The 26,825-nt window shown below is 45.1% G+C and overlaps 1 protein-coding gene across 2 annotated transcripts; it reads right to left on the bottom strand.

Annotated features, from left to right (window-relative positions):
- Window positions 1-375: 375 nt before the first annotated feature.
- SRPK1 (SRSF protein kinase 1) lies at window positions 376-26,825 on the bottom strand. Of its 2 annotated transcripts, XM_035561513.2 has the most exons (16): window positions 26,723-26,825; window positions 26,543-26,603; window positions 15,134-15,252; window positions 13,840-13,948; window positions 13,405-13,492; window positions 13,117-13,204; window positions 11,548-11,654; window positions 10,744-10,909; window positions 9,674-9,699; window positions 8,961-9,174; window positions 8,244-8,672; window positions 6,699-6,799; window positions 5,659-5,766; window positions 4,230-4,299; window positions 3,705-3,797; window positions 376-2,933 (listed from the first exon to the last, which is right to left on the bottom strand). In XM_035561513.2, exons 1-16 carry the CDS (start codon window positions 26,763-26,765, stop codon window positions 2,749-2,751), a joined length of 2,007 nt encoding a protein of 668 aa, XP_035417406.1. In that variant the 5' UTR covers window positions 26,766-26,825; the 3' UTR covers window positions 376-2,748. The 2 variants fall into 2 exon arrangements, with proteins under 2 accessions (XP_035417406.1, XP_050571241.1); XM_050715284.1 differs by lacking the exons at window positions 26,543-26,603; window positions 26,723-26,825 and adding an exon at window positions 25,812-25,945 and having other exon boundaries at window positions 379-2,933.

Here is a 26,825-nt window from a genome sequence, read left to right as displayed (position 1 = left end):
ACTTGCTGGAATTTGCTGGTTCCTGCAGCAGAGAAGTCAGTTCGGTTCTCACGGCCGCCTTCTAGCATTACGGCTCCCCCTAACGAAGTGGTTGGGAAGGTTTTGTTAGGAGACCTTGCTAGGGTAGAGAGCAGAGATGACACTGTGTGTGTGGCAGAATTAAAACCAGCAGCTTTTAGAATGGCAGAACCACAGCAGCTACCCTGCTATCGATTTCTTCCCCCTCTGAAACCAGGTTACAAGTCAAACAAAGATCTTCACCAACACCATCAAACAGTCTCGATCCAGAGAATCAAAACCCAGTGCTAACTAGCAAAGAAAACTGAACCGAAGGGCCACTATCTGAGGAAAAACAGACCTACAGAGGGAACATGAGGAATAGGGCTTATTTATTAAATAATCTGTTTATTGTATGGCTTTCACAAAGAAAAAAGACAAAGCACCCAAGTAGAAAGAATAAAAATGTATTTTCCTTCAGGTTTTAGACTGACACAGCAAGTACAAATCCTTTAGTGTGAGCACTTTACGGCAATTTGGAAATTTAACAAACCCCCAAGTGAACGAGCACACGGTACAAGACTGAATCCCGACAGCTGCTTCTGCAGGTCTTCAACTCACGAGCTGGCTCCAGCCTTGGCTCCCACGGTAAAAAAAACGTCCTCCTCCGGGCAGGGGTGCCAGGGGGAAGGGAAGGATGGGAAGGGGCTCTCCAAGTGTGCAAACCCCTTCTAGGAAAAGTTCTTTAAGCAGCCAGCCTGAAGTACATGAGACGGGGTGACCTTTCAAGACAACAGAAATCATTTGCCCTGCCAATGTAACTTCACAGTACGTGGACAGTGGGGATTTTGGAATCCAGTCCTGTCTGCAGTCCTCCTGTAACAGAGATGGAAGTGACACGCAGCTGGAAAAACTCCAGGTGAAAGGGAAAAAAAAAAGTCAGATCGGCAGTTCCAAACTCATTTGGTACGTTACCTTCCTTTAAGTCTAGATTATATGCATAGAGAACCTGACCTACCCCTACAAGAACATGCAGCATGATTTGCGTTAATCAGCCCAGCCAGGCAGCGGGCTGGAGGAACTCTTTAAGTGGATTAAACGACCCCAAGGTTTATGAATGAATTCTCATGAACCTGGACTTCCAACACACACACACACACAAAGTGACGTGTAACAGCGGTCTTGGCAGCTTTGGCAATGGAAGCGTCTCGGATAGCATCTGCGTGGCCTCCGGTACGGCAACTTCTGTGCTCTGAGAGCTGCCACGAATCCAAAGGCCTGTTTGGTCCAGGGTAAAGATGTGCCTCTGAAGTCTCAACACTGCCAAACGTTGCTCGAGAGTAGGATACACTGCGTCTGTAACAGGAGGGGCAAGGCTCGAAGAAGCCATCGTAAAACTAACAAACGCCACAGTGATTTAACTTTAAAAATTAACCCACTCAATTATTACATCCAGCCTCCTCTGAGAAGGTGATAGAGAAACCCCACAGGACATCTTTAGTTGGGGGAACTCTAGAAACAGCTAATCCAGTATCGATGTGGAATCCTCTTCCACCTCTCCTTGTGCTGATGCCCCAGAAAATAAAAGGCGATCCCATCCTGGGAAGTTATTTCTGAAGGTTATTTCTGAAGGCCAGCACCTGAAGCAAATTAAAGGAAATCTTTACTTTCAAGCACTGAGTTCTGAAGCCAAGGGCTATAGTGTGGCTGTAATACAGATGCTGCTGCCCTTTCTTGGAAAAAAAGCAAACGGTCAAAAATTGAGAGAGAATACACTGCATCAGTGAAAGCCAATCTGTCACTGGTACAGCAACCACGTCAAGCAAGGCAAAAAAAAGTGCCAGAAAGGGATAAAAACCAAGAAATTTACAGCTCACTGAAACGTTAGAAGTTGCCTGCAACAAGGCTACCTCTCTGCAGCCAAAGGGTGCGCCCATCTGTATGCTGAGGGTTGTGCGTTCGGTCAGTTCCAGCTTCTGCTCATTTTCCTTGTCACCTTTTAGTCACAGGCTCAGGCATTAGAGAACAAGAGAAAGCATCACTGAATTCAGAAGCTATTCTGACTAGCTGGACACAGGAAGGGGAAAAGTAAAGGGACAGGGCACTTCAGAGGAAGAAGCAAATGATACTAAAAAAAAAAAAATCTAGATTTAAATAGCTCATTTCAAGAGATTTAAGCAGCTAGAACTAAAGAAAAATTGTGTGACTTGAAAGCAAAGAATACAGCAGACACCTAGAAGATGATGGAGGATTTTGAGGTCTCTGCTCTACAAGGAACTAACACCACCTCGGTGCCATCTGTTACCTCTCACCCATCGTTAGCTACCAGGTGAACAGCGGGAAATGGACTCCTGAGTCAGGGAGATGAGGATGAGTTCAGATCTTCACATCCCCCAGAAATTTAGCTAACGGAGCAAATCTGAGCACTGGTGAGCTCACATCTGTAACAGACAGTGCGTATCGGTGAGGAGACTCAGGAAAAGCTTCGTGTTCTAATTAACTAGTCTTTGGCGAAGCCCAGTCAAGGCAAAACGCAGCCAATGCCCACTGGCTGAGGCGAGCCCCCAGTGAGTCACACAAGCAGCCTCAGCAGAACGGGTTAGATTTATCTAAAATCTCGGAAGCCTTGAAGGAAGAACTTCACACTGAAAATGAACAAGGGAAAAAAAACGGCTCTGGGAAGGGGCAGCTGGGTGTGTGTATGCTATGCTGTAAACCGGAGTGTAGTGCTGTGGCATTGGGTCGAAGCCTCTAGGAGTTAAGCCAGGGGTGCCTGAGACACTCTGCTGCCGTCGCTCTTTTCTCTGGGATCAGCTCCAGCATTGGTAGTAAGAAGTCTGTGAAGGCAGCTGCCTCGTCTTGGGACCACTCGTATTTTTCCACCAAGACTTCAAAAAGGCCCCAGGGCTTCAGTTTGGTGATGTGCTTCAGATCACCTGAAAGCCAAGACAAATAGGTTTCACGTCAGCCATTCTGCGACCATGACCTGCACAGCATGCCAAGCAGCTAACAGCACAGACCGAATTCAAAAACTCTTCCAATTAGTTGAGCACAGGGAAGATACAATTGTGGGGCATGCTGACGAAAGAAAAATGATACTAAAACCACTTTGCTATCTGCTTCTGAAGATTGTTCAAGACATGTACTTTTTTTTCTTTCCTGCTTTTTCTGATCCTATATCAGCAAATATTATTTAACTTTATTAAATCACCAATTATACAGTTTGACGTGACAGATAAACATTGTGCCACTGACTGGAATACACGCTATACGTGCAGCACTGTTGGAAGAAGCTAAACACTACTAATAGAAGTTGATTTTTTTAATTATTTATTATTTTTAAAAAAGAATTAACTAAGCCAAGAATTTCTTCTGGGCTACGTAGGGCTTTAAGATTAGCAAAAAGGTAAAACGTGCCCTTAGCAACATAGCTCAGGATTCAAGGCTCTACGTAAGTAATTATAATGGAACAAAGTTGTCCAGTGAAGACTTTAAAGATGAGTACATATTTTATATAAATATTTTATATAAAGATGTATTATATTTTTATAGCAGTTAGACAAGAATGCCTTATATTTAGCTGCAGTTTTACAGAGAAAGCCTTTTGTAAAACAAAGGAAAGACTTAAAAGATTTCCAGCACGGCATTCCTGTGTATTTGAGGTGTGGGGCAAGGGCGTAAGTGACATTTGCTTCATTTCCTTTTACCTTTTTTGGTGAAAAATTCCTTGGAATATTTTCCTGCTAAAATGAGCTTGCGAGGTATTTTCCCCAGAAGTTCTATGATCAAAGCAATGTGATCTGCATTTTTTCAAAAGAGAAGACAATATGACATCCACACAAGACATCTCTCTCTCTATACCCCAGTTTCCTTCCCTGGAATGTTGAAGACAAAGACACTACCTCCTTCAGAAATCACTTTGGGATGCACCTGAAATCAGGTTACAACACGCAAGGACAAAAAGTTAAGAGGTATGGTGGGGAAAAAAATGGGGAAGTTTGCAGGGATGATCAGTTTGAGAAGGTAAAGAATCCAGTGGTTAAAGGAACAGGCAACACCAGAACAAGAACTGCAAAGAGTCAAGCACAGTTGTCCCTTAACATCAGTAATTTGGGTAAATAATCTTTTTGCAATGGGCCTTTACGTTGCTATCTCACAAGAGAAGGCTTTTTCTGAAGAAGGATCCTTTGCCTTTCATGCCCCATTTTAAGAAAAGACTTAGCCAAACGTACCTTCATCCCGTGAGTAGTCTTCTCCAGAATGAGGCTCAAACAGATAGTCTCCTGTTGCTAATTCAAAGGCCTAAAACAGAAACGAGCACATTATGTCACTTTAATGCACTTCACACACTGTTAGAAGCACTGCAGGTTGATTCTGCACGTCTCTGCCAGAAGCATGCTGGACAGAAGCGAAGTGGTCAAAAGAATAAGCTGGGAAATTCTAGTATTCCATTACCATCTTAAAATGAGCCATTACTTCGTAACATTTTAATAACTGCATTAAAAACATCATAGGCACATCTATAACAAATTTTGGATCGCACCATACTACAGTAAGCTTGTGTGAAATTGTACAAAATACAGGCTTTTCACATGCTTAGCTTCTCTTTTGCCTCCAGAGCATTCTGCAAAGTGCTGTCCAAACTCCACCGATATTTTTACAAAGCTTTCCCTCCCCAAAACTTCCTATGTTAGAAGGACATCTTTCAAACAGCTCATCTCTGAGCATTCATCTATAGACATGAAAAACATGTTTGAAATGAGGAAAAAACCTGGCATTCATTTCCACTTACCACTCCTAAATTCCATGACACATTTACCCTTTACATCTTCACTTAACAGTACCTCTGACCTTCTGTATTCTTAGTTTTCTGTAAGGACTGCTGTAGAAAAACTATTGAATTACGCACTCAGAGTAACCACTGTAATATTTTGGCCCCACGTCCTGCAGAGACAACATGCCCCTAACTGCATTCCATGTTTACCACATCCATCAAGATCACAGAGTATTTTCCAAGACAGCGAAAAGGACTTCGCTCAATATTTTCCAAGCTTAAACTATAAAAGCCAAGCTGTAATTTGTAGAAAACACAGAATGGAGACACTGAAGAGGCACATGCAGTAACTGACTTTTTTTTTTTTTTTTAAATCACTACGTTTGCCAACTATTACAGGAACAGCTTCAGCCTTGTCTCAGCATTACTCAGATTATGACTCCAAACATGCAGAGGATGCATGAGATTAAAATACGAAATGATACTAAAGACATCCGTGAAACAAAACTGGATGCAGCAAAAAAGGCTCTTTATATGAAGACTGTCTTCAGAATTGCATAGTTGCTTTGTTTTTCCGAAGAATGACAGTACAGTGTAGTTGTATTTGAAATCTGCTGGTGTTGTACAGCAAAACCCTGACTTTCAAGGGAAAAGCTACATGTAGCAGAAAAAAATAAACTAATTTTCGTACGGAAACATGGTATTTCGCAAGTCTGGATGTTGGCTGAAATACTGATGGGTGGGTTTTTTGTTATTAGCAGCTTTTTTCCTTATTTTTTTTCCCCAGACTTGGCTAGTGATTCAGCAGTCCAGAGTGCACAGCACACGAGTTTTTCCCAAAATGCTCCAAAGCAAGGGTCTGAAAGCCCCCGGCTGACACCACTCACCATACACGCTGTGCTCCAGATGTCGGCAGGGGTGTTGTACCCCGATCCTATCAACACCTCCAGGGATCGGTACTGTCTTGTCTGGATGTCTTCAGTGAAGTGCTTGTGCTAAACAGAACAAACGTTTTACTGCACAGTTGGGGACGGTTTAAAGGAAAAGAATCAATAACCTGGACAGCCAGATCAGATCAAAGCTCATTCCCATCACACTTCATCTGAATTTTACATCTCTGTTAAATATTTCCGTATATTCCTACGAGCACGGTTTAAACGGTCTACGCAAGGCACCCCTTAAGTAAAAATCTGGCAATTTAGAAGCAAACCAAAGAGGCAGAATAGGGAAGACAGTTTCAGAGTCTGCATCCTCTCCTATCAGATCATGATAGAGAGGCCGTGATTCAGCGACATGAAGGCAGGTAAAGCAACACAGGGACAGCAGCCTTGCCAGATGCTGCAAGCCTGCCATCGACCCGAGTTTGAAGCTTTCCTTTCCTGGAAGATCTCAATTATTTTGCCATTTTAAAAGCCAAATAAAATAGACATTTCTCCCATTTGAAACGTGAAACACTTAAAAGCAGCACAGGGTAATCATCAAAGAATAAAACCATTTACGAGTCTCTCTCATGTGCTCGCAAATCCAGTGAGATGGTTTGACAAGCTAATAAGCTACACAACTAGGCGCAGAGCAATTCTTTTCAACTTCCTCCAGAGGAGCTACAGACTCTCAAAATTTTCACATATGCAGATTTCTACACATCAGTTGTGACACTGTTCAAAGGCCTATCAAGAAGTAATCTAATGACCAGAGGCACCCAAAACACAGGCTGAAGTCTGACATTATATGACACCTTCTTTCTTTGTATCCCTGCTCCCCATTTCCTTCCCCCCCCCCCCCCCCCCCCCCCAAACGATTTCAAATTATCACAGCTCTCACAAGCAGGCATAAAATGGAATCTATTTTATGGATTCTTTTCTATCTCGGCATACCGCAAATGAATTAGCAGGTTTAAACCGTCAATGTAAAAAGATTTTAAACTTACCACCCAGCAGGCATTTCCTAGGTCGGCTATCTTCACTTTAAGCTTATCTGCATTCTTGGGCTCAAGAGGATTAAGAAGGAAATTCCCAGCAGTCGATTTTCCTAGAGGCAACATGTACAACAGCTGATTAAAGCTACATGGACAGTACCACCATCTGTCATCCAAACCCTACAGCCCTATCCCCACCCAGGAGAAATTTTGCTTTCAGATCTGAACTTTTCCCTCCCTAAAGCCTGCGGTATAAAAGTCAACTTCAATCTATGAGCAAAAGTCACCACCATTAAGCAGAAGGGCAAGAAAGCATACGCAAGAGTGACTGTTTTCCAGCACAGACCTAAAGGTTGTCTATATCAAGACAGACTTTTTAAGTAAGGGCACTGCCAGAAGTTAAACAAGCCTCTCAACCCTTAAGAAGTCTTCCTAAATCCTTGAAGGATGGGAGTCCACAGATAATAGCATCTTCTTGACACAGCCATCAGTCACTGCAGCAACACAGACAGTTACAAGAGCTAAAGTATATATTGGGAAAAACCTCAATGGACATGGCGGAGCGCAAAAACATTAAGTCACTAAATTACCTCCAGCTGTAGCTCTCAAAAAGCAATTTGGGAGAGAGTTGCGAGAAGCAAACGCACCTAGTCATCTAGCAGGGGCATCCAACTAAACACTGTCCAAATTTCAAAGTCTAAGTTTCACTTGCTGCTTTTTCACACAATTCCCTAGCAGCACTGCCAAGAAAACGCTACAGAAAAATTTAAAAGAGAATTACAAATGTGAGTTTCTGCCTCCTTCTCCATGCAGATATACTTGATCTGACCCTGACTCGAGGATACAAAAACAGATCTATCAATTGATGCAGGTTTTTAAACACATTCCAGGTTGTTTGTTTTTAACTGCAGTACATTACCTGGTATCGTATCTTCTAATCCTACAAGCTTTGCAGCTCCCACACACGCCCGCAAACAAATCATATTCAAACAGAATTACTGAAGTGTTCTTTTTCCCCTACGCTGTATAAACTGTTTCAGTCTGCTTGCATTTCCAGTTCTGGGAAACCATTTACTCATCTCAAGTAACCAAGAGCAGTTAGCTTTTACTCCACGGTACGAACAGAACAATCAGAACACACTTAACTACTTATCCTATAATGTAGCAACCAGCGACAATTTGTAGATTTAAGCTTCAATTTGTAGATTTAAGCTTCTAACTATAGCGATACCTGATATAAAGGAGGGAATGTTCCTATAACGAAAAACAAATGTATAAGCACATTTGTCATGTTTATCAGTATACTGAAGCGGAAGCACTTACGCATTTGATAGTCAAAACTAAGGCACGGCTACAACTGGAAGGTAGAAACGGCAGAATGTCTCGGGGCAGGACTGTCAGGTAAACTACTCCTGACAGAAAAAGGTTCAGACAGGTGGTTCTGATCACTTCAGCCTCCAAAATGGAGCTTTCTATTAATATTCTGATGAAGTGTTGTAATACAGCTCCCCCACATCGAGGAGAAAGGAGCCCTTCCTCACATGGCTCCTCTTGTACCTTTGTTATCTGATGGGCTATTATTCTCATTCTCGTCCTCCGAAGGGATCTCTGTCCGGATGCTTTCTTGCAAATGGCTGATCTCCTGCTCGTTGAATGATTGCTGCTCGCTGGACATAGGCTGACACACCATGGAATCCTCCGAAACTAAGGGCACGAATGAGTCCGACATTGTTGCTTGAGGCCTGTTCTCCGTGTCACCATTTCGCTGACTGTAATTACAACTATGGAAGTTCTCCTTCTTCTGGGCATGAGGGTGATCGCCACAGTCATTGGCATTGTGAAGGTCATCCTCAAGTCGCACAGACCCCTGGTTGCCAGAGTCTGGGAAGTCCGTCATTTGTATCACTCCATTGCAATTTATTTCTGTTACGCATTTTTCCACGCTGCCTTCCATATGAATAGACTGCTCGTGCACAATGACTTCAGCTGCAAGAGTGGAAAAGGAGAAGAAAGAGCGTGTCTAAACAGAGTAATAGCTGAAGCTGTTCAAGAAGGCCTCAGAAATATATAGATCTCAAAATATAACTGTACACAAGCATTCATTAATTTAGTTTGTAAAGTACATTTTCCAGCTTCTTTCCCTGAGTAGAATGCAATGCAAACATGATTACATGTTTGTGATAACAGCCACCTCTCCTAAGAATGCCCACTCTACTCATGCCATTGAGTGAAAGAACACAGCTCTGCTACTTCAGCAATACTTTAGGTCCATACCTGTCTTTTTGCCAACCTCTTCATCTGGTGGGCTAACTTTTATGAGCATTTCCAGAGGGCTCTGAGCTTCTTCCTCCTCTTCAGGACGCGTCTGCCCAGGGCTTGCTTCCTTCTCCATTTCCTCTATCTCTTGCATCCGCTTCTCTAACAGCTCAGCCTGACGTTTCTGCTTCTTTTTCAACTTCTTTTTCTTATTCTTTGACATTTTGTCAGCCTACACAGAAGCAAGCAGGGAAATTTGACGTAGTATCTCATACTTCAATAAATCTAAGGTAAGCCAAGTTTTACTTTATTCTAGATCTGAGAAAGCAGTCTGGGATGAAAACTCTGGAAACAGTTCTCCTCCCAGACACAAAGCAAATATTAAGGTTTTTGGAGTAGTTGTCTTTTGCTCGTCTCACTGCATTTATGTCCTGAGAAACCAACAGTATTCACCAGATGAGGGATCCCAGACTCCACAGACAGTCACCTTCACAACAGACCTCAAAACCACCAAAGAGATTTATTTGATGGTGATATATTTGAGACAGACCTACCTACATTTCCAAGACAGCATTGAACCTGGTGCTTTTGTCTACAACACACACAAATCACGTTTTTCCTTCTGGTCTTATTATAAGGTTGATTTTCCTTAATGCCGACTGGATTATGAGACAATGCGGGTGCTACTTAGAAGTTGACAGATACTTACACATGAAAGCTGTTACACTTACTGGTTTTGGCTGTGGTGCAGTGCTCACTGAAAGGGAAAGCAAGAGCAGTAAATCAGTATGTTTATATTCAAAGACTGCAACTAGATTCTTAAGGTGTTTCCTAGGTGATCTGGTAACAACACTTTAAAGGTATCAATCAGCAGATGTTATTTTAAATGTTCATTTCTCTATGAAAGTACAGCAAGAATTAAAAAACTGAGAAAACATTAAATGAGTAAACGCATTATTAAAATCACAGATTGCACACTTGCTTGACTGATACCGAAGACTTACACTTCCTGTCATGCAGCTTCATTTGCTACACAGATTATGCATCTTACCAAAAAGAAAATGCAAACCAAAACATTAAAATACCAAATCTAAGGGAGTTTTCCTAACCTAACCCAGCTAAGCTATGTTGCAACAGGCTCAGCTAAATGCTGATGTTCTAAAATTAAGACCAACAGAGCCTTCCAATCTGCACTGCAGTAGTTTTTGAAAAGTACCCACAGGTACAGATGGATATTCTCAAGAGTAACAATTGAAATTTTGCCCTCAGCTCTTTAGGGACCTCAGCACATCAAGGAAGCTGTTTCTATTAAAAGTTTTCTGACTTCTGCGAACTGACAGCTCTAACACGTAAATCACCCTCTTGAGAACTTCCCCAAATGCATTTTCCAGCATCATGCAATGAAAGGAGATAAACTTTTGTAGAAAACGCAAGAACTACCTCACTACATTTTTCACTCTAGCAGTATTCTGAGTGTTAGCTTTTATGCAGTGCATTCTATACAAGACTGACTGTCCTACCACCTTATCTATGCCAGACAGATTAAAAAAATACCTGCATTAAAAGCAGCTGTCAGCATGAATGTATCTTCCCTCCATTTTTCTTACATTAATGACTACCTTCCTGAGCATCTTTGAGGTAAAATGACTAACTTCACAACTTACGTTTGGCTTTTGCAAGTGTTACTTGCATTATTGTTCCACTGTACCGAATTTGGAAGTTTTCCCTTATGAAATCAGTTATGATTTAGGGGGTGAGGAGGGTTGGGGGAATAGCACCAACTTTTTTTTGAAAAAAGCACCTGCAGAGCCAGATGGTGGGGGAGCCCCAGATCTCTGCCACTCTGTTGCTTCTGCAGCCAGCCTGCGGATATACTGGTCATTCACACACAGAAGAATGTTTTCAGGTTTAATATCTGTATGAATGATCCTACACTTCGTGTGCAAGTAATCTAGCCCCTGAAGAACCTGCAGACAAGAGAGAAGAAAATCAACTATTAGAAAAGGCAAGGAACTCTAAAACTGCCCGTAATGGTTAGCAAACCTCAAGGAGGTTTTTGTTTCAAAATACTCCACGTTAGTGTTAATGTGACCAGTGGTTATTAGAATTACAGAAAACACAGATCTGAGTAAAGATTTTTAACTATGAATTTAAAATAGTGCCTCATAACTTAAGTTACCGCAGTTGAAAATAAAATTTTAATACCCTACAATAAAATCATACTTTCCCCCTCCCCTCTACCTCACACACAGAAAGATGTTTCTTCTTAGGCAACCAGCCAGTACAAAGAACAGGTTTCTCTTGCTTTTCCCATCCTTAAGCACTGTACTTACTGTGACAATTTAAGAAAAGAATTACTTGCACTTGTGAGGGAAAGAAGAGGGTAAAAGCAAAGCTGGCCTCCTAATGATTTAAGTGACAGAAAATATATATCTGTAGCGGGAGGTTTTTGCAGGAGAGAAAGGAAATAACCCAAGAACGACTTTGTTGCATGAGAGACATACCCCTGATTTTTAATTTCTGTTTTCTTCTGAAATTTTTTGCCCCACCATGAAAGAGTTCTCAGTGGGTCGAGGGTAACAGTGCAGTCAGAACCAGAACATACCTGTTTAATGATCTTTTTGACACAAGGGAGTGGAAGCCCCTGGTAATTTGACTTGATGATCCACTTCAGTAGATGATGACCTAGAACTTCAAACACCATACAGATATCTGGAACTAAGTCAAGGAAAAAGACGGCCATCCTGACCCAAGGAGCCCTCAATTCCCAGGACTAAGGATCAAAATAAGTCCATACCAATCAACTGTATCTGCATTAACGAACTCTCATCCTTCTGACACAGCTCAGAGCAACTGCACTCCTTAACAGCACCATCCCATTACACACATCAGTGTTTTACCCAAAACCTAAAATACAGAAGGACAGAGCTGGTTACAACAATGGTCCTAAAGCAGCAGTAGCAATCTCCTGCTTTGGGTGGAAGCCAGCTACACATGCAACCATGCATTAGTATTTCCTGCTAGTATTGAAGCAGCTTCAAGCCAACAATGCAAGCTTTGGAACTGTTTAAACTCTTGCCCCGGGCAAAACTCAATGCCGGATCTCTCTGTACCAGCAGTACCTGAAAATATAATCAAATTTCCATTTCATAAGTCATCCTCAGAACAATTAAATTACTTCCTCCACCCTGCCTCTTTACCAAAGAAAACAAACTTTTTACAAGCCTGGACTCCAATAATATTTACATTATTTGTCTATAAGATCTCAAACAGTTACAGTCACTACTGACACATTCGGTATCGTGCTTTTGCTTGAACAGCCACACTTGTAGGATTTTATTATACTAATTTTCTTCTACACTTCAAGGAAGCATGCATGGGTTTCACAAGTGAGCGTAATACCTCAAGTCAACATTTACTCAGTGCTAGGTTCTGGAAAAAAGTTGAGGAAATATGTTACTGGGCTACTTATTTTCAAAGAGCTTTAGAAAGTTTATAACCTGCAGCCTGGCAGTTCTCACTGAAATAATGTTCAAGACGCTGCAAAGCGGGAAGATGCAAAAAAAGGCTAACTTGCAAATTTTAAGGATGCATTATTACAACTTCCCACAAATAACTGCCTACTAGAAGGTTATTCACAGAACCGCAGGAGATTTTTCAAAGCAATACACTTTATACCTCTTGGTATATATACCTTGGTAAAGGCCGAGGTAACCTAGCTAGAAAACCACCTTATCAAGTTACAGACCGCGTATGTGCTTGCTATTTTTAATTACTGGTCCTGACATTTTGTAGTGCTTTAAACAAGGAGTTATTACTAGGCTGCCTGCAAAACTAAAGGGTTGAGACAGATGGGCACTCTTGCCACAAAAGGTACCTTGGACATTACCTCGGTCCTGATTCAGAACTCAGATGTAGCCACGCCAGCAGCTCTTAGGTTGAAAGCATGACTAAGCAGCACTGTCTCTGTGACTTCCGCATATTACGTCAGGCTCGGTGGCCATTCCAGCTTGGAGCTCTGCAGGCAGCTCTAAGGCTCACAAAGGGCAATGATTTCCCAGCAGGATTCCTTGGGCAGTGAAAGGGATGCAGAAGCAGTATTTACCAGCCCCTGACGTGATGGCTACCCAGGGAACCCCCACCTCTACGCCTTTCTTCTAAAAAAGAAGGATACGAGAGCCATTAACTCCTGAAATCTTGAAGTCATCTAATAACTGAACAACTCTCTCTTTGTTGGGATCATTTGGATCACTGTTGCGGACCTGCAGAGAAAAAGAGGGTTAGTTTTGCATGCCTTAAGGTAATTACTAGGCAAGAATATATTTTGAAGAGCAGATCTACTGCAATAGCGTGAGCTTCTTACCCAAAATATTTACTGCCACATAATCCAGAAAGATCAAGGATCTGACTAATCTGAACTCCCAAAAGCAAATTAAATTGAGCCTTGCTCTCAGGCACTCACCGATTTTAGCAACTTGATTTCATCCAGTGCTGTCTCTGTGTAGTGCTCTGCACTCTTCACTACTTTCATTGCCACAAATCTCTTCCCTCTATGCACACACGGTTAAGTAAATTGGAGACTGTTAGCACTCATACACAGAAGTTATTCTCCAGGATCATAGTGAGTAGCTCTCGTATGCAAGGGAATTATTTACAAAATCATGGAAAAACAAGGTTTAAGGACTCTTGTGAAGACTTGGGCCTCTTTTTATAAAGCATCCATGCTAGTCATGTCTCGCAAAATGAACTAATATCAACAATGAACAATATTAAAAAGAAACTTCTGTATCAGGATATAGACAGGCACGTTTTGTTTTTATCTAAATACAAACAGATGCACGTTTGTGCAACCCTGGGGCTTCCTGCCAGAAACACTGGCTAAGACAGAAAGACTTACTGGATGTCCCAGGCCAGCCAGACAGTGGAGAAGTGGCCCCATCCCAGCTTCCGAATCACGTGGTATCGTCCGTTGAAGAGATCTCCTATTTTCACAAGGTGATAACCACCTAGAAAAAACAGTGGGAAGTTGATATAGCAAGACAGCACACAAGTGCTGAAGAACAGGTATGGGGAACAAGCATCACAACTCGAGGCAGACTTATTTGAGGTGTTTAAATATTTAATCATATAAACAAATGCAAATGGCTCTCTAATTGGATTTTGCCCAAACAAATATACAACATATTAGAGGAAGAGCAGTGAAGAGCTCTTTATTTGATTGAAAAGTATCTTTTTAATGTAACTGAACTAGAATGAGTGATTTTTCCTCCTTTTCAATGTAGATCATTGCTGCCGCATCACAAAAAAAAATGTCTTCAGTGAAAGCACCTGAAGTTCACCTGGCTCACAACCTTTGGAAAATGCAGCTTATGAATGCTCTGAATATCAGCACTGCTATTGCATGCTCCTTCCCCGTCAAGTGAGAGCACTCCAGCCAAGACCCCAACAGAGCTTCCATTGCAACTGCTCTCCTGCCTGAAAGGCACACTGATGTTTAACTTCACAACTGAAAATAGGAAAGCTGTGTACTCCTAGCATCCCTCAGCTGGGGACTATGCAGGAAGATTCCATGGCTGAAACACGAACACATGAAAAGCCAGCGAAAGATGCTAGTTCTCTCCCATCCCTTGCAGAAAACAGAACTAGCAGAAGAACAGAAGTTCTAACTGCTCAGCTGAATTTGCATGATCAGCATTCTGGCTACTTAAAAAATTCGCTACGTTAAAAAGAATAAGCCTGACCCTCTTGGTATTGAATTACACGCTGTGATCTTTCCATTTGCTCTGTATTTGCAAACACAAAGTTATCTGAAGCATGGTTACTAAGATAATGACTTTTTAAAAGGAAAGAGTGAATAATTTGAAGTTTATTCATTTTTTTTCCCACCATCAGAAAAATGACTGTCTGCTTTTACAGATTTTGAAAGTCTTCTGGCACAGAGCAGAAGCTAAAAGCATTGAACATGCACTGAAAACAACTCTCCAACTCAAATCTTGACTGACAGAGGCTACCTTAGAGAACATTTCTCTGTTTCAGGTTAGCTCGAGAGATGTGATTATCTTCACGCAATTTCAAAAACCACTTAAGATAATCAGAGATGGTCTTATTTTCACTCCCAACAGCAGGTAAGAAAACTCAGGAATGTCTCCATTACACTGAAAAACCTACACCTCAAACAGGTGAGTTCTCACCTTTACAGTAATCATTTGGATCCTCTTGTTCATCGTCATCTGATCCCAGGATTTCCTCCTCTTGCTCTGGAAGATCGTTCTCGGAGTGAGCAGCAGGGCCCCGGTGCTGAGTGTCGGGTCTGAAAGAGAACAGTTAAGTCACACACATTACACTGCAATTCAGGAGCTTACGTTTTATAGAAGGGATTGCTGATAATAGAGATGCACTCCTCAGCCTTCAGATAAACTGGTTTTCACCTACATGCTTTTAATCCTAAGGTAGATATGAACAGCTTTTCATACACTAGTGAGAAATGCAATTTAAGGTCCTGGATTCACTTTTACAGTAGAATAAAAAGAAAGTCCAGACAAAATGGTGAGTTACAAGCTTGGTGATTCCATGAAAACGTTAGTTTCTTTTCTCTCTTATCTCTCTTTTATCTCTTTATCTCTCTTATCTCTCTTATCTTCTTTTATCTCTTTCTCTTTTCCCTTTAGTCAGTGAGGATTTTTCTACAGCTAATTAAGATTTTGAGATGCTGTCTCACCAAACCTGAAGATTCGCATGCTGGTGAATGCTATTTTGAAGACCAGCACCTATTTAATTTTTTTTCCAAAGGACTAAGAACTAAATCTTGTTTTAGAACTTGTACCCTTTACCTTCATCTAGACATGAAACAACCATTTAACAATCCTTTTTCAAACACTTCAGAACTCTAAGATCACGAACGTTGCCCTTGATTCCTCCAGTTCTCACGTGGAGGCTGCACTCGAGCTCGTCCCCTCGCCCAAGGTTTGCTGCAGCTCTGAACTGTGCAGAACGGGAGCACAGAGATGTTCTGCAAATCCTCCTGAGAGCTTGAGACTGGGAAGGGATTGAAATCGGGCACCGAGGGGGTATTTTTTTTTTTTCTGCTCCTACATTCATAAATAAAACCATTAATTTTGTGTCTAACTTTACACTAAGGACGCAGCTCAGTTCCTGCACACGAAGATCCCATTGGCAAAGGCCACCGCAGTGCCCTCGTACCTGGGCACTGAGATCCCCGAGCTAAAACCCACTGCTATCCCTGCCGTGCCCCGATTCCTTCTTCTCAATAGCACGCAGCTCCCAGCCAGCCCAACGGTTTATAACACGGCAATACTGAAATAGAGAAGGTATTTACTTTACAAAGCCTTGCAGGGAACGGTCAATTCTCTACAAAGTTTAATTTTCAAGATCCTTTTGTAGAAAACAAGCGTTTGTAAAGAAAACAATGCCTGTAGCTCATTTGTACTGGCAAGATTTAATGGCCAAGTATTGCATACCAACATTAAGCTTTCTTTTCCTAGAAGTACAATATTAAAAAAAGATGGAGTTGTCCAAAGAGGTGGGTACCAAAATTTATTTCTTTACAGCAGTGACGTACGAGCACAAGGTAACATTCTTTACAATGAGCTTGTCACTGTGAATTAGTGGAAGCTTCCTGTACTGAAGCTATTGTTCCAGGGAAGCAGCAGATACAACTGATGCCTTCCACCACCCTCCTTCAAATGCAACTCATTTTGCTCCAAGGATTAACTGGTGAAACAGCCACTGGTTACGCCAGGGGATACGCTGATGTACGTGGGCTTTTGGATGCAGCTTTTACAGCTCCTGCCTTGCAGTCGGGCGTCGTACCCTGGCTGTACCAACTGACCTTCAGCTACAACAGAACTGTAGTATTTCATTTTGTAGCGGTCATGCAACAGAATGCACATTGAGCATTTACGTACTACGTGTGCACTCTGCTGAAATCGCATATTAAATACATTTCTGCACATGAGATCGATGTGTACCTGCCATACCTGCAGAGCATAACAGGAAGAGATCACCCTTTTTGATCTGATCACGACGAAGTTTGCAGCCATTTACAACAAGGGACTGAAGTTCATTACATCAAAGATGCACCACAACGTCATCCCCGCCACAACCACACCGCCCAGCGTTTCCTTTTGGTCTGCTGTAAGAGCTACCAAACCCTGGTTTGGGAATTCAGGAATGGATGAGCAACGCAGGGTCCTGGTCCTGAACAACACAGGACCGCCGGACAGACAGACCTGCTGCTGCTGTCAGGCTACCGAGACATTTATCAGCTACCCCGGAGCTTGATCCAGCCCCAAGGTGGCTTGTAAGTAGATCTTTCTTCCCCGTGAGCCACAGAATTATGAATTGGGGGTAAAAAAAAACTAGAAAAAAGTCTCGGAGGCCAGAAATGTACTTTAAAAGTGCTGCATTCCTACGGGGACAAGCAAGGTACAGTCACACCGTCCCCAAATTAGCGCAGGGAGGCAAGAAAGGGCTGCGGACAGAACAGCTGAAGGGGAGACTGGATGCTAAGATCTATCAGACCCTATAAACAGGGCAAGGAGCCCCAGAGCAAGGAACCGGATAGAGAATTTAAGGAGAGAACTGAAGCCCAGCAGCCACACCCGTGGCACAAGTAGCAAGGAGTAATCCTCCCAGTGCTGCTTCCAGATTTTTGTAGCCGTGCAAGACGCAGCACATACGGACGGACTCAAAAGCAGATTCATCTTCCAAACCAGTGATGTGGACAGAACCATCACGCTGCCCCGCGGCCCCGGTGCTTCTCAGTAAGGGGAATTTCACGCATGAAGGAAGAAGGTGCTGGAAGCACTCGAACCCAGCCACTCGGAAGCTTTCTGCACCCTCGCAGACGGGGCTGGCGAGGCACGCCGCCGACAGCCCCGTGCACAACGCCGCCTGCAGCCCCATCTCAGCCTGTCCCGGGGGAGCCGGGGCGATTCCTGTGGAGCACTGGTTGGTATAATAGGTTATAATACACGAGAGAGAGCTGTATTCAGGTCACATCCATTCCTCCAGTGCTGTTTGCTTCATGAAATCACCTCCAGACCCTCTCGTTTGTTGCCTTCCTGTGCAAATTCACCAGGTATCATGCCACCACCTCCTTCCCCCAGTGGCCACACCAACTGCAGACAGGGATTAAAGGAATCTCGATCGGTGCAGATCAGCGTTAACACCAAAGAAAAACTGATGCACAAACCCACAGCCCTCAGCTGCCTGCATTCCTCACGCAGGCAGCTCTCCAACAGGCACAAAAGGCTGCTAAGGACAGCAAAAAATCCCTACCCGGTATTTAAAAACGACAGCGGTTCCAGCAATATTGCAAAACAAATAGATAAAAAGCCTTTGGGAAAAACTGGTTAATGGTTTACATTTTTAAAAAATCTAGTGGTTTAGGGTACTTTTTTTTAAAACCACCCCTGTTCTACCTGAAAACACTTCTATCACCTTTTACTTTTGCTCCCTCGATGCACTGATTCATCATCAGAATTCACTGGATTTGCAGTTTTTTCCACAACTACAAAGCAGTATTTTACCGAAGGAGATAGAACAGCAATGCTAGGGCAAAATGCCAGCTCTTTTACGGAATTCACAGGAACCTGTACCTGGAGACCCCCCCCCAAAAAAAAAAGTCCTTATTCTCTCAGGACTACCCGAAGAACTGCAAGTCACGAGACAAAAAAAAAAAAAGAAAAAAACGAAGAGGGGAACCTACCTGCACGAAGCGCGGCCTCCCATCGATAAAGATATTCCCGGAGCCAGCCCAACCGTTTTGGAAAGAGCCATCAAAGCTCAGGGGCCACGCTGCCGGGGAGGAGAGGGGACATGGAGGGCAGGCGGAGGGGCTGCTTCTCCCCGAGCGCAGCGGAGCTTTGTGCGAGGGAGGCGAGGGCTCTGCCTCCACCACCTAGCTGCAGATGCCCAGCACTGCATTGCAGGTAAAGGGCCTCGCAGCACGGCTGGGGGTTGCTCTCAGCCGGTCCCTCCCGCAAATTTGGTGCGTTGGGGGGCCGGGCATAAAGAGATCCGTCTCCTCCTCTTGATGTTTACCTGCGTCGATCTTCCCTCTAATGAAACGTAGGGGTTCGCTCAGATCCTTCGTTTCATCTTCCTGCACCAGCCGGTTTTATTTGCCTATGCAGTGGCTCAGCGGATTCAAAGCCGGGATGAAGCTGATGGTAATTGCCGGCAGCCCAGCCCCTTTGATACAGAGGTGCCGGCACGATCACACGGGAGAGCAAGGGCGTTCAAAGAAAAAACGCCTTTTCTGAAGTAATTCCAAGCCTCTCCCATCCAGGGTTACAAGAAAAACACATCCTTTACAGTTAAAAGCAGCAAAAAAAAGTTGAAGAAAGAGTCAAACCTTCACCAGATCTTAAAGAGAAGCGAGCATTCTGCGCAGCAGCAGTCCCCTCTCATCTTCCTCAGATGATGCGGAAGATCTCCTGGCCATCTCCTGGGCCTGTTCGGCCTGCTCGTTTGTGTAAGCCGTGGGGAAGCAGGTCAGCAGCAACGCGACACCAGCAAGTAATAATTTAGAGACTCTGCTAGGAAGGGATGGTTGTGAGCAGAAGGCGCTCGGAGGCCGCCTCTGCAGTTCTACACCGGGAGCTTTAAGGAATTAGATTCAGCTGACTCCATACCTGAAAAGCTCGCTGCATTAAGAGCTGCCAAAGCTCTTCATGGTGGAAGAGGCGCTAGCAACACGCAGGTTTTCCTCTGCAGACACCGTTTTGCTCCTCGTTCATTGAATTTAATCGCCCAACAACTCTGCTCGCCCCTGCGATGCACGGCGGGGACAGAGCAGCCACGTGGAGGAACCACGGCTTCAATCACTCGCTCCTTACAAAGGCGTTCAGGGAGTTGAGAAAAAACTTGTCTGTATTCCCTTGTCTGTCTCCCCAAAGAGTTGAGAAAGAAACAGATTTGCATTCCCGTGTCTGTCTCCCGTGGGATCACTTCGCTGGCCCACCCACTAAAAGTAAGGTTAAGACACATTAAGAAGCCCTGGTCGCACGAGGTGCGTGCTCTTGCAGGTTTGCTCCGAAGCAGGCTCAAATAGCCAAAGCGGGGAGAGCACGTCCTGCAGGTGAGCACAGAAAAAAGGGAAAAAAAAGGAAAAGCGGCGCTGTTCACGCTGCTCGGCACCAGCACTGCCTCCGCACGCAGCTTCACTGCCACAGCTCGGAACTTGTTTCCTCCACCCTGATAACTTACGTACCAAAACGCTTGGGAGAGGTGCTTGGTTCTCCTATTCGAGGCCAGTGACTTCTTCAGAAGAAGGCTCTTCCCTTGTCCTTAAAACACTGGGAACACACGCTACACTTCTATCTGCTTTGAAGGGATACAATCCGGACCCTTCCTGCCATCACGGAAGGCAGCAAATACATTTAGTCCAAATCACTTTTGTCACACCCATCAATCTCACGTGTGAGCAAAGGAAAAATGCTTTCCTTGGTCCTCCTCTCCACCTCACATCGCCGTGCCCTTGGTGTATTGAGGGGTCTGAAGCCGTCTGCAGGAAGCCAAGGACGATCGCTTTCCTAAGTGATTTTTACGCCGCCGGCAGCACTAAAAGTTGTCATTCCTTCTCTGGAAGGTTGAGTTACACACGTGGAACTTGCATCCTTAAACATAATTCATTGGTGAAATTTAAAGCGATGAGCAACCCGCCTCACCCTGTAGGACACGGATAAGAACACCCTAACACCCTTTCCACCGTAACCACCCGCCCAACGACTTCCAGGGCTGTAGAGCAGGGCAAGACCTTGCTTCGAGTGCTGCCAAGGGTTTCGTTTTCATTTGGGGGAAAAAAAAAAGAGACCTGAAGCTCCATATGGCGTGGTGAAAAGCCCAGATTTAAAATCTCTCCCCCGTTTTCACATCTGTGCCTCAAGACAACGTGTCTTTAAGGGAAGCGTGCTTGCCAGGCTGCATCTCATTGCTGTTCCTCGGTGTGCCCGCAATTCCAGGATCGTGTTAAGGCACATCGAGGCAGAAGAACGACTGCTTCTGCTGCCAGCCTCCAACGTGCTTACCTGAAGGAGGTCTGCAAGCAAATCTTGTGTTCAGTAAACACCGCCACTGTCTAAACTCAAACTCTGAGCATGAATTCAGGTCTGTATTGCAGAAGTACTTCCCTGCTTGTGTACACCTTACCCCTTCTACTCAATTTTCTAAGTATTTGAGGGAATTTGGGAGAAGCATACGTTGTGGGGGAGCTACGAGCCTATAACCCCCATTACTTTGTAATTAGGCGCAATTCATTCATTCTCCCACCCCTATTTTTCTGAATAAAGAACTGGCAGTTGCTGCCAGGACGGCGGATCTGCCGCGCTTGCTGCTGTAGGTCTGTCGCTCCAGAGCTAGAGCTGGAAATTGAAGCAACGATCGTGGATCATTGCTGAGAACCTCCAGGACCAGTTTGGGAACATTTCATTCCAGAAGAACTGAATGCAGAGGCACCGAAACATACTTTTGTTTAGCAGATCGGTGGGAGTTCAGTTTGAAGGTAAGTAATAATGAATTTCACATGACAATGCCGCCAATGTACAAATAACAGAGGCAATTAAGTTTCTCGCTCCCCATAGCTACTCCCCCACAGCAGCACTTAACGAGCTGTTTGGAGAAGCGTCTGCCATCCCAGCTACACAAACCGAGGACTTCCATGGAAACCAGCAGAGCTTACGTTATGTCCTGTCATGCTGAAGTCTGATCATCACTTCTGGATTTGAATGAAAAACCTCGTGGGCGAGGCATCAAGTCCTGACTCTCCATGTACGTTCAAAATACTTACAAAAGATGTGGCCCTGGTATTAATTATGAAAGACAAGTGGGGGAAACAACCTGAGATCCCGATCCCAGGCAAAGTCTTCAAGAAGCAAGCTGAAGAGGAACTGAAGTGGGCTGTCAGAACTCCAGGGCTCTCCAAAGACTGCAAGGAGGTGATAGGAGCAAGAAATGCAATAATAAACTGGAAAGAGTGTAAAGACAGAAAGATTACCAACTTCCCGGTCTGTCTGCATCTAGCAATTCTACTGTTTTTCAGTTGCAGAGGAAGAACGACGCGAGGCTTCACCGCACGACAAGAATCTGGCCAGAAGATTACAGATAATTGTGAACATCGCCTTGAAGATGCTGAATATCACATCCAGTTGGGAAGAGGGAGAGGAATCGGGACGGTGGCACTGTACCAGCTGAACTCTGCCACTGCTCTCCCTCCAGCAGCAAAGGGAGCTTGAAGAATAATTTAAAGCCCTGTGAAAAAACATCTCCCACTCAGCAAAGCCCGTAAGGATCGAACAAATTCATCAGCGCACTCCGAACGAGAAGAAAGCACTGCAATCACGCACCTTTCTCAGAACACACCACACGTTACAGCTGTATGGCTACCGTTACCTTTGCAGTTATTTGTGCTCGCAGCAATAAAACGTTCTGCTCTGAGGCTCTCCCAGCTCAACCCCCTCACTCCCTACTCACAGAACTGCTGGTTTTGTGCACGACTAGGCCAGCTTTTCCTGGAGCATAAGTCACTGCTAAAGCAGGATACTAGGCTTGATGAAATACCCAGTTAACTAGACAGCACACAGACTCGTGGCCTAGTTCTAATAATACACTTATTTTCTTCAGTTCAGGAAAAATGAGATATAATATGCAACTATTTGTTCTGCTCCTTGTTTGTTTAAGTGCTTCGAATCTGGACGGTTATTTTTCGGCCTAGTTTTTAAGCCCTGGGTCTTGATCGCAGAAGTAACCTGGAGTTGTTTTTTCCAGGACAAAGAACAACTTGATCACGGAGTGCTTGCAACCATGCAGACAGAAAAAAGCCACAGACATTAAAAGTAAAATATTAGTAGTCACAAGCGCCTAATTCCATTATAAATCAGAGCCATTAGGAAAATTCATCTATATTTGTATTTCAGGTCAAACAGAAGCATGGTTTTGTATCAAATCCCTCATCTTCCCCACTTACTGGGCTCTCATTCACACAGCACGAGCCTCAGAGCGTAGGAAACGACACTTTGAAATGAAACTACCCAAATGCACGTGCCAGCATCGCTTCAGCCAGCTATCAGCCCTTCCACCTGCACCAGAGCTAACTCAGAGCAACGCTCCCATCCGAGCGGTACCCAGGGGGGCGTCTCCAAAAACCAAGCCTTGAGAAAGCCTCCTGCTAGCCCGCGCTGCTTCCCGGCACAGAGAGCGCCGGGGCGTTACAGCCACACGTGCTCTGCGCTACCGGCCCCGCACGGCAGCAGCCGCCTTGTGGCTGATGAAAGCCGGAGCCGTCGGCACACCCGTCGCACCTTTCTGCCCATCCAGCACCGCTCACAACACACCGCGACGCAGGAAGGGTGTTTTCAGCTCCCTAGAAGTCACGGGAGGAAAACCAGCACCAGAACCGTCCCCAGGAGAGCGCGGCGCAGCTCCCGACTTCCCCAAGCACCGCTGCAAATACTACACCTAGCACATCTGCTCAGCTCTGAGGGGTAAGTAATTGCCTCAAACCAAGAAACGCAGAACTGTTCCGGATTTTGGGCAATCAGGCAAAACCAACCACTTGAATTCACCCCATCAGATCCAGCTGCCTGACAAGCGTATGGTTAAACTTGAGAAAAATTTAGTAAGAAAAAACCTTAAGCCTACAAGCTCTTTTTTTTAAAAAAAAAAAAAAAGGGCTTTTTTGAACAACTTTGGGAATCACCTGATAGTGCCAGAGATCTTCCCGCCTCACAAAATGATAAAGTTAATACATCCCATACTTTCCAGATAGCTTTCAGCAACATTATCTTTTGGCAGCAGCCTACGTCGCGGTAGCCTACACACCAAACTCCCCACGTTGTACTAGGGACTAGAGCTTTTTGACGTGCATTTCCTGACACTGATAAATAAGAAAAAGACCAAACAGAAAGTTGTCTCTCATTTTCTAGAAGTAATTTTAAACAATTTAAATTCTATTTCCTTTATGATGGAAAAGACAGAGAAGAAAATGAAATAAATGTCTCCCTCAAGGCCACAAAGCAAGCCAACAGCCAGCGTTAGACCTCAGGATCTCCCTGTATTTAGGCTTGTTTTTCATCCCCCAGCTGTTCAGCTGCCACTCTCCCTGCCCTCCCTCCTCTTCCTCCTCCACTCTCACAGAAACGGAGCTGGGCGACAGGTTCGCAGCCACAGCAGCCTCCCAACTCTGCAGCAGCAGAGGCAGGACAGACGATTGGGCTAGGAGAAGCTTCCTAAACAGAGATTTGAAAGAGCTGGTTTAGTGATTCCTCCAGACTACCAGCAGATTTGGGGTAACTTATTGGAGCAGGAAGACGCGGGTACCTCACACCCTCATATTACCAAGCAGCTTTTCCAGCTCTCTTTCTGCAGAAGAGAACGTTAGGATAGGCACTCACTCTTTCATTGCTATCAAATAAAGCTTTTAAAACGGCAGGACGAGAAGACAGAGGAACAGACTAGGATTCGCAGAGAACAAACAACTTTGTCGACCTTCCCATTAAAAAAAAAACAACTTATAAATGGAATTGTAATTAGTATTTGCAAGGGTTTACTTTGTTTAAACAATTTAGCCTGGTCTTCTCTGAACCTGCTGCAATTTTCATTACTGAATGATGAAAAAGACATTTTTCCAGTTTTATACTATGCACAATTATTTTAACCTTTAAGTGTTGTTTTCCTTGTTTTTAGCCAGATTGGATTGACAATGAAAACACAAAGCAGGTATAGTTCGCTTCCAAAGTGAAAACAATTTTGAATTGCTTTAAATCCCTTCAAAACATTCTTTGCATTTTTACTTACCCACGAGGCAGTTCCTAACGCTTGCCAATCCTAATCTTTTAAAATCAGCTGTTCCATGTAGGAAAAGTTACAAGTGATCTGACCAACTGCCATTGAACACGGAGGACATTTCATGTGGCTTCAAGTTTAGATTTTATGGAGAAAGTCTTACAACAATGCAGTTAAGCTTATTTTAGAAGATTTAAGCAGAGCAGCTTTGTATTTAAATAGCGTAAACGGTTCTGCAGCTGGGCCTCCAAATCAGAGGCTGACGCTGGGTCTTTTGCATTGTACAACGTAAAGCATGAAGTGCCTGTGAGCTTCTTTAACTGCTGAGGTAGGATCTAATAAAACAGCGCTAGAAAACAGAGCTGAGGCATCTAGTTTCAGAAGGTAAGCACAACATTTTACAAGCAGTATACATCTCCCCTCAAATCAAGGTTAGTGGCAAGATCGAGCAGCAGCACTGGACAGGACCTGCCCTAGCTATGCGGTTAAAGAGGATTCTTTATTTATTAAAAACATGCCAGCACTGGAAGCTATCGTTCAACAACTTCACAATTAACACGTAAACAGTCCTTGCAACTGCAAACATGGTCAGCATTGGTTGTCTGCAGCTGGACGAGGAAAAAAAATGAAAGTAGGCAAGAAGAAAACGAAACACGTGATTATTCACTGGGAAATTAGGACACAAAGATCAAGGAGAAGCTCTTCAAAAATTGCGCTAAGGTTATCTTCAAGAGATACCAGAAAACGTACAAAACAGTAGGGAAATACAACACGCATCTCCCAGAGAGAGAGAGTAACGCTCTTCACCCCTCACAGCCCTGCCTGAGAACAACCGAACCTTTTGCGGGAGACAAAACCAACCCGAAAAGTTCTAAAAAGACGTGGGATTTGTCAGAGGAAGTGACTAAGAAAGCGCTACGGGTCTGAAGAAAGACACCCAGAACCTCCCGCCCACCCCGAGCCTCACTTCGTGCACCAGCAAGTGTAAAAGCTGGCGGGTACGGAGCTCTTACAGAAATACAGGGCATTTACAGAACGGGCTCGGGGATTTACATCGCCGCTCACTGGGAAGGAATCCGTAAGCAGCAATGAATGCAGCACTTAGGGCGGCCCGCTGGAAGCCGTTGTCTAGCGTTTACTGGAGATCCTTTAATTTTTCCTATCTGCATCCAGCCGTTCACCGCACAGAAGGCCCTGCAGGATTCCTGCGGTGGGAAGGAAGCCGCACGAGAGCATCAAAGTTAGAGAAGGACACGAACGAGGCGCTCTGCTCCTGCGATAAGACTTGAAAAAGGGGGGGGGGGGGGGGGGGGGGGCGGAAAAGGAGCAAAGGGAGCCCGGTGCCTACCCCCAGCGGTCATGGAGCTGCTCTGGGGGGGGGGAAATGGGCACCTACAGCCCCGGGCTGGGGCTCGGAGCCCCCTCACGGACCTCAAAGCGGCTCCAGGCGGCTCCGTTACCCCCCGGCCCTCCCCCCAACGGAGCCACAACCGGGGCCGGTAGGGGAGCGGCGGGGTCTCCCCGTCCCCGTGAGGAGGCGCCGAGACCTCCCCCCACCCCGAGCCCGAGCCTCCCCCCTTGAGGCCCGGCCTCTCCCACCCCCCTGGAGGCCGAGACCCCCCCCCCCCCAGGACCTCCTCCCCCCCCTCCGAGGGCCTCCCCCCCGTTACGGCCCCCGCCCGGCCGTGCTGGGGGGGGGGGGGGGGGGGAGCTCCGGGCCCCTCCCTCCCGCCCAGGAGCCCCCTGAGGAGACCTCGGGGGGAGGGGGGGGGGGGGAGGCCGGGCCCCCCACTCACTTCCTCTGCGCCTTCTCCTTCTTGGCCTTGGTCCGCTTCTTCCGGGCCTGCAGCGCCAGCACTGCGGGGAGAGAAGGAGAAGGCGGTGAGGGGGCCGGGAGGGAACCGGGAGGGGGCCGGGACGGGTTACCGGGGGGGGGGGGGGGGGGGGCGGTTCGGGGCTCCCCTCCCGGCCCGCACCTTTCCGCTCCATGGCCGGCAGCCCCGTGGGCCCCCCGCGCATGCGCGCCGCCGCCTCCCCCTGCGCCACGCCGGGCCGCGCCGCGCACGCGCCGAGCTTCGC

Source organism: Cygnus atratus, chromosome 24 (assembly GCF_013377495.2).
Source record: "Cygnus atratus isolate AKBS03 ecotype Queensland, Australia chromosome 24, CAtr_DNAZoo_HiC_assembly, whole genome shotgun sequence".
NCBI classification, from domain to species: Eukaryota; Metazoa; Chordata; class Aves; order Anseriformes; family Anatidae; genus Cygnus; species Cygnus atratus.
This window is presented reverse-complemented; position numbering and strand designations above follow the sequence as displayed.

What these genes read in the sequence shown, in the direction of transcription:
- SRPK1 (XM_035561513.2), bottom strand. Translation starts at nt 26,765, where the DNA reads ATGCGCGGGGGGCCCACGGGGCTGCCGGCCATGGAGCGGAAAG. An exon ending in AGAGGTTGGCAAAAAGACAG is followed by an intron (nt 8,673 to 8,960) that starts GTATGGACCTAA and finishes CCACTCTTGCAG; the next exon opens with CTGAAGTCATTGTGCACGAG. An exon ending in TAGCCCATCAGATAACAAAG is followed by an intron (nt 6,800 to 8,243) that starts GTACAAGAGGAG and finishes TGTTGCCTCTAG; the next exon opens with GAAAATCGACTGCTGGGAAT.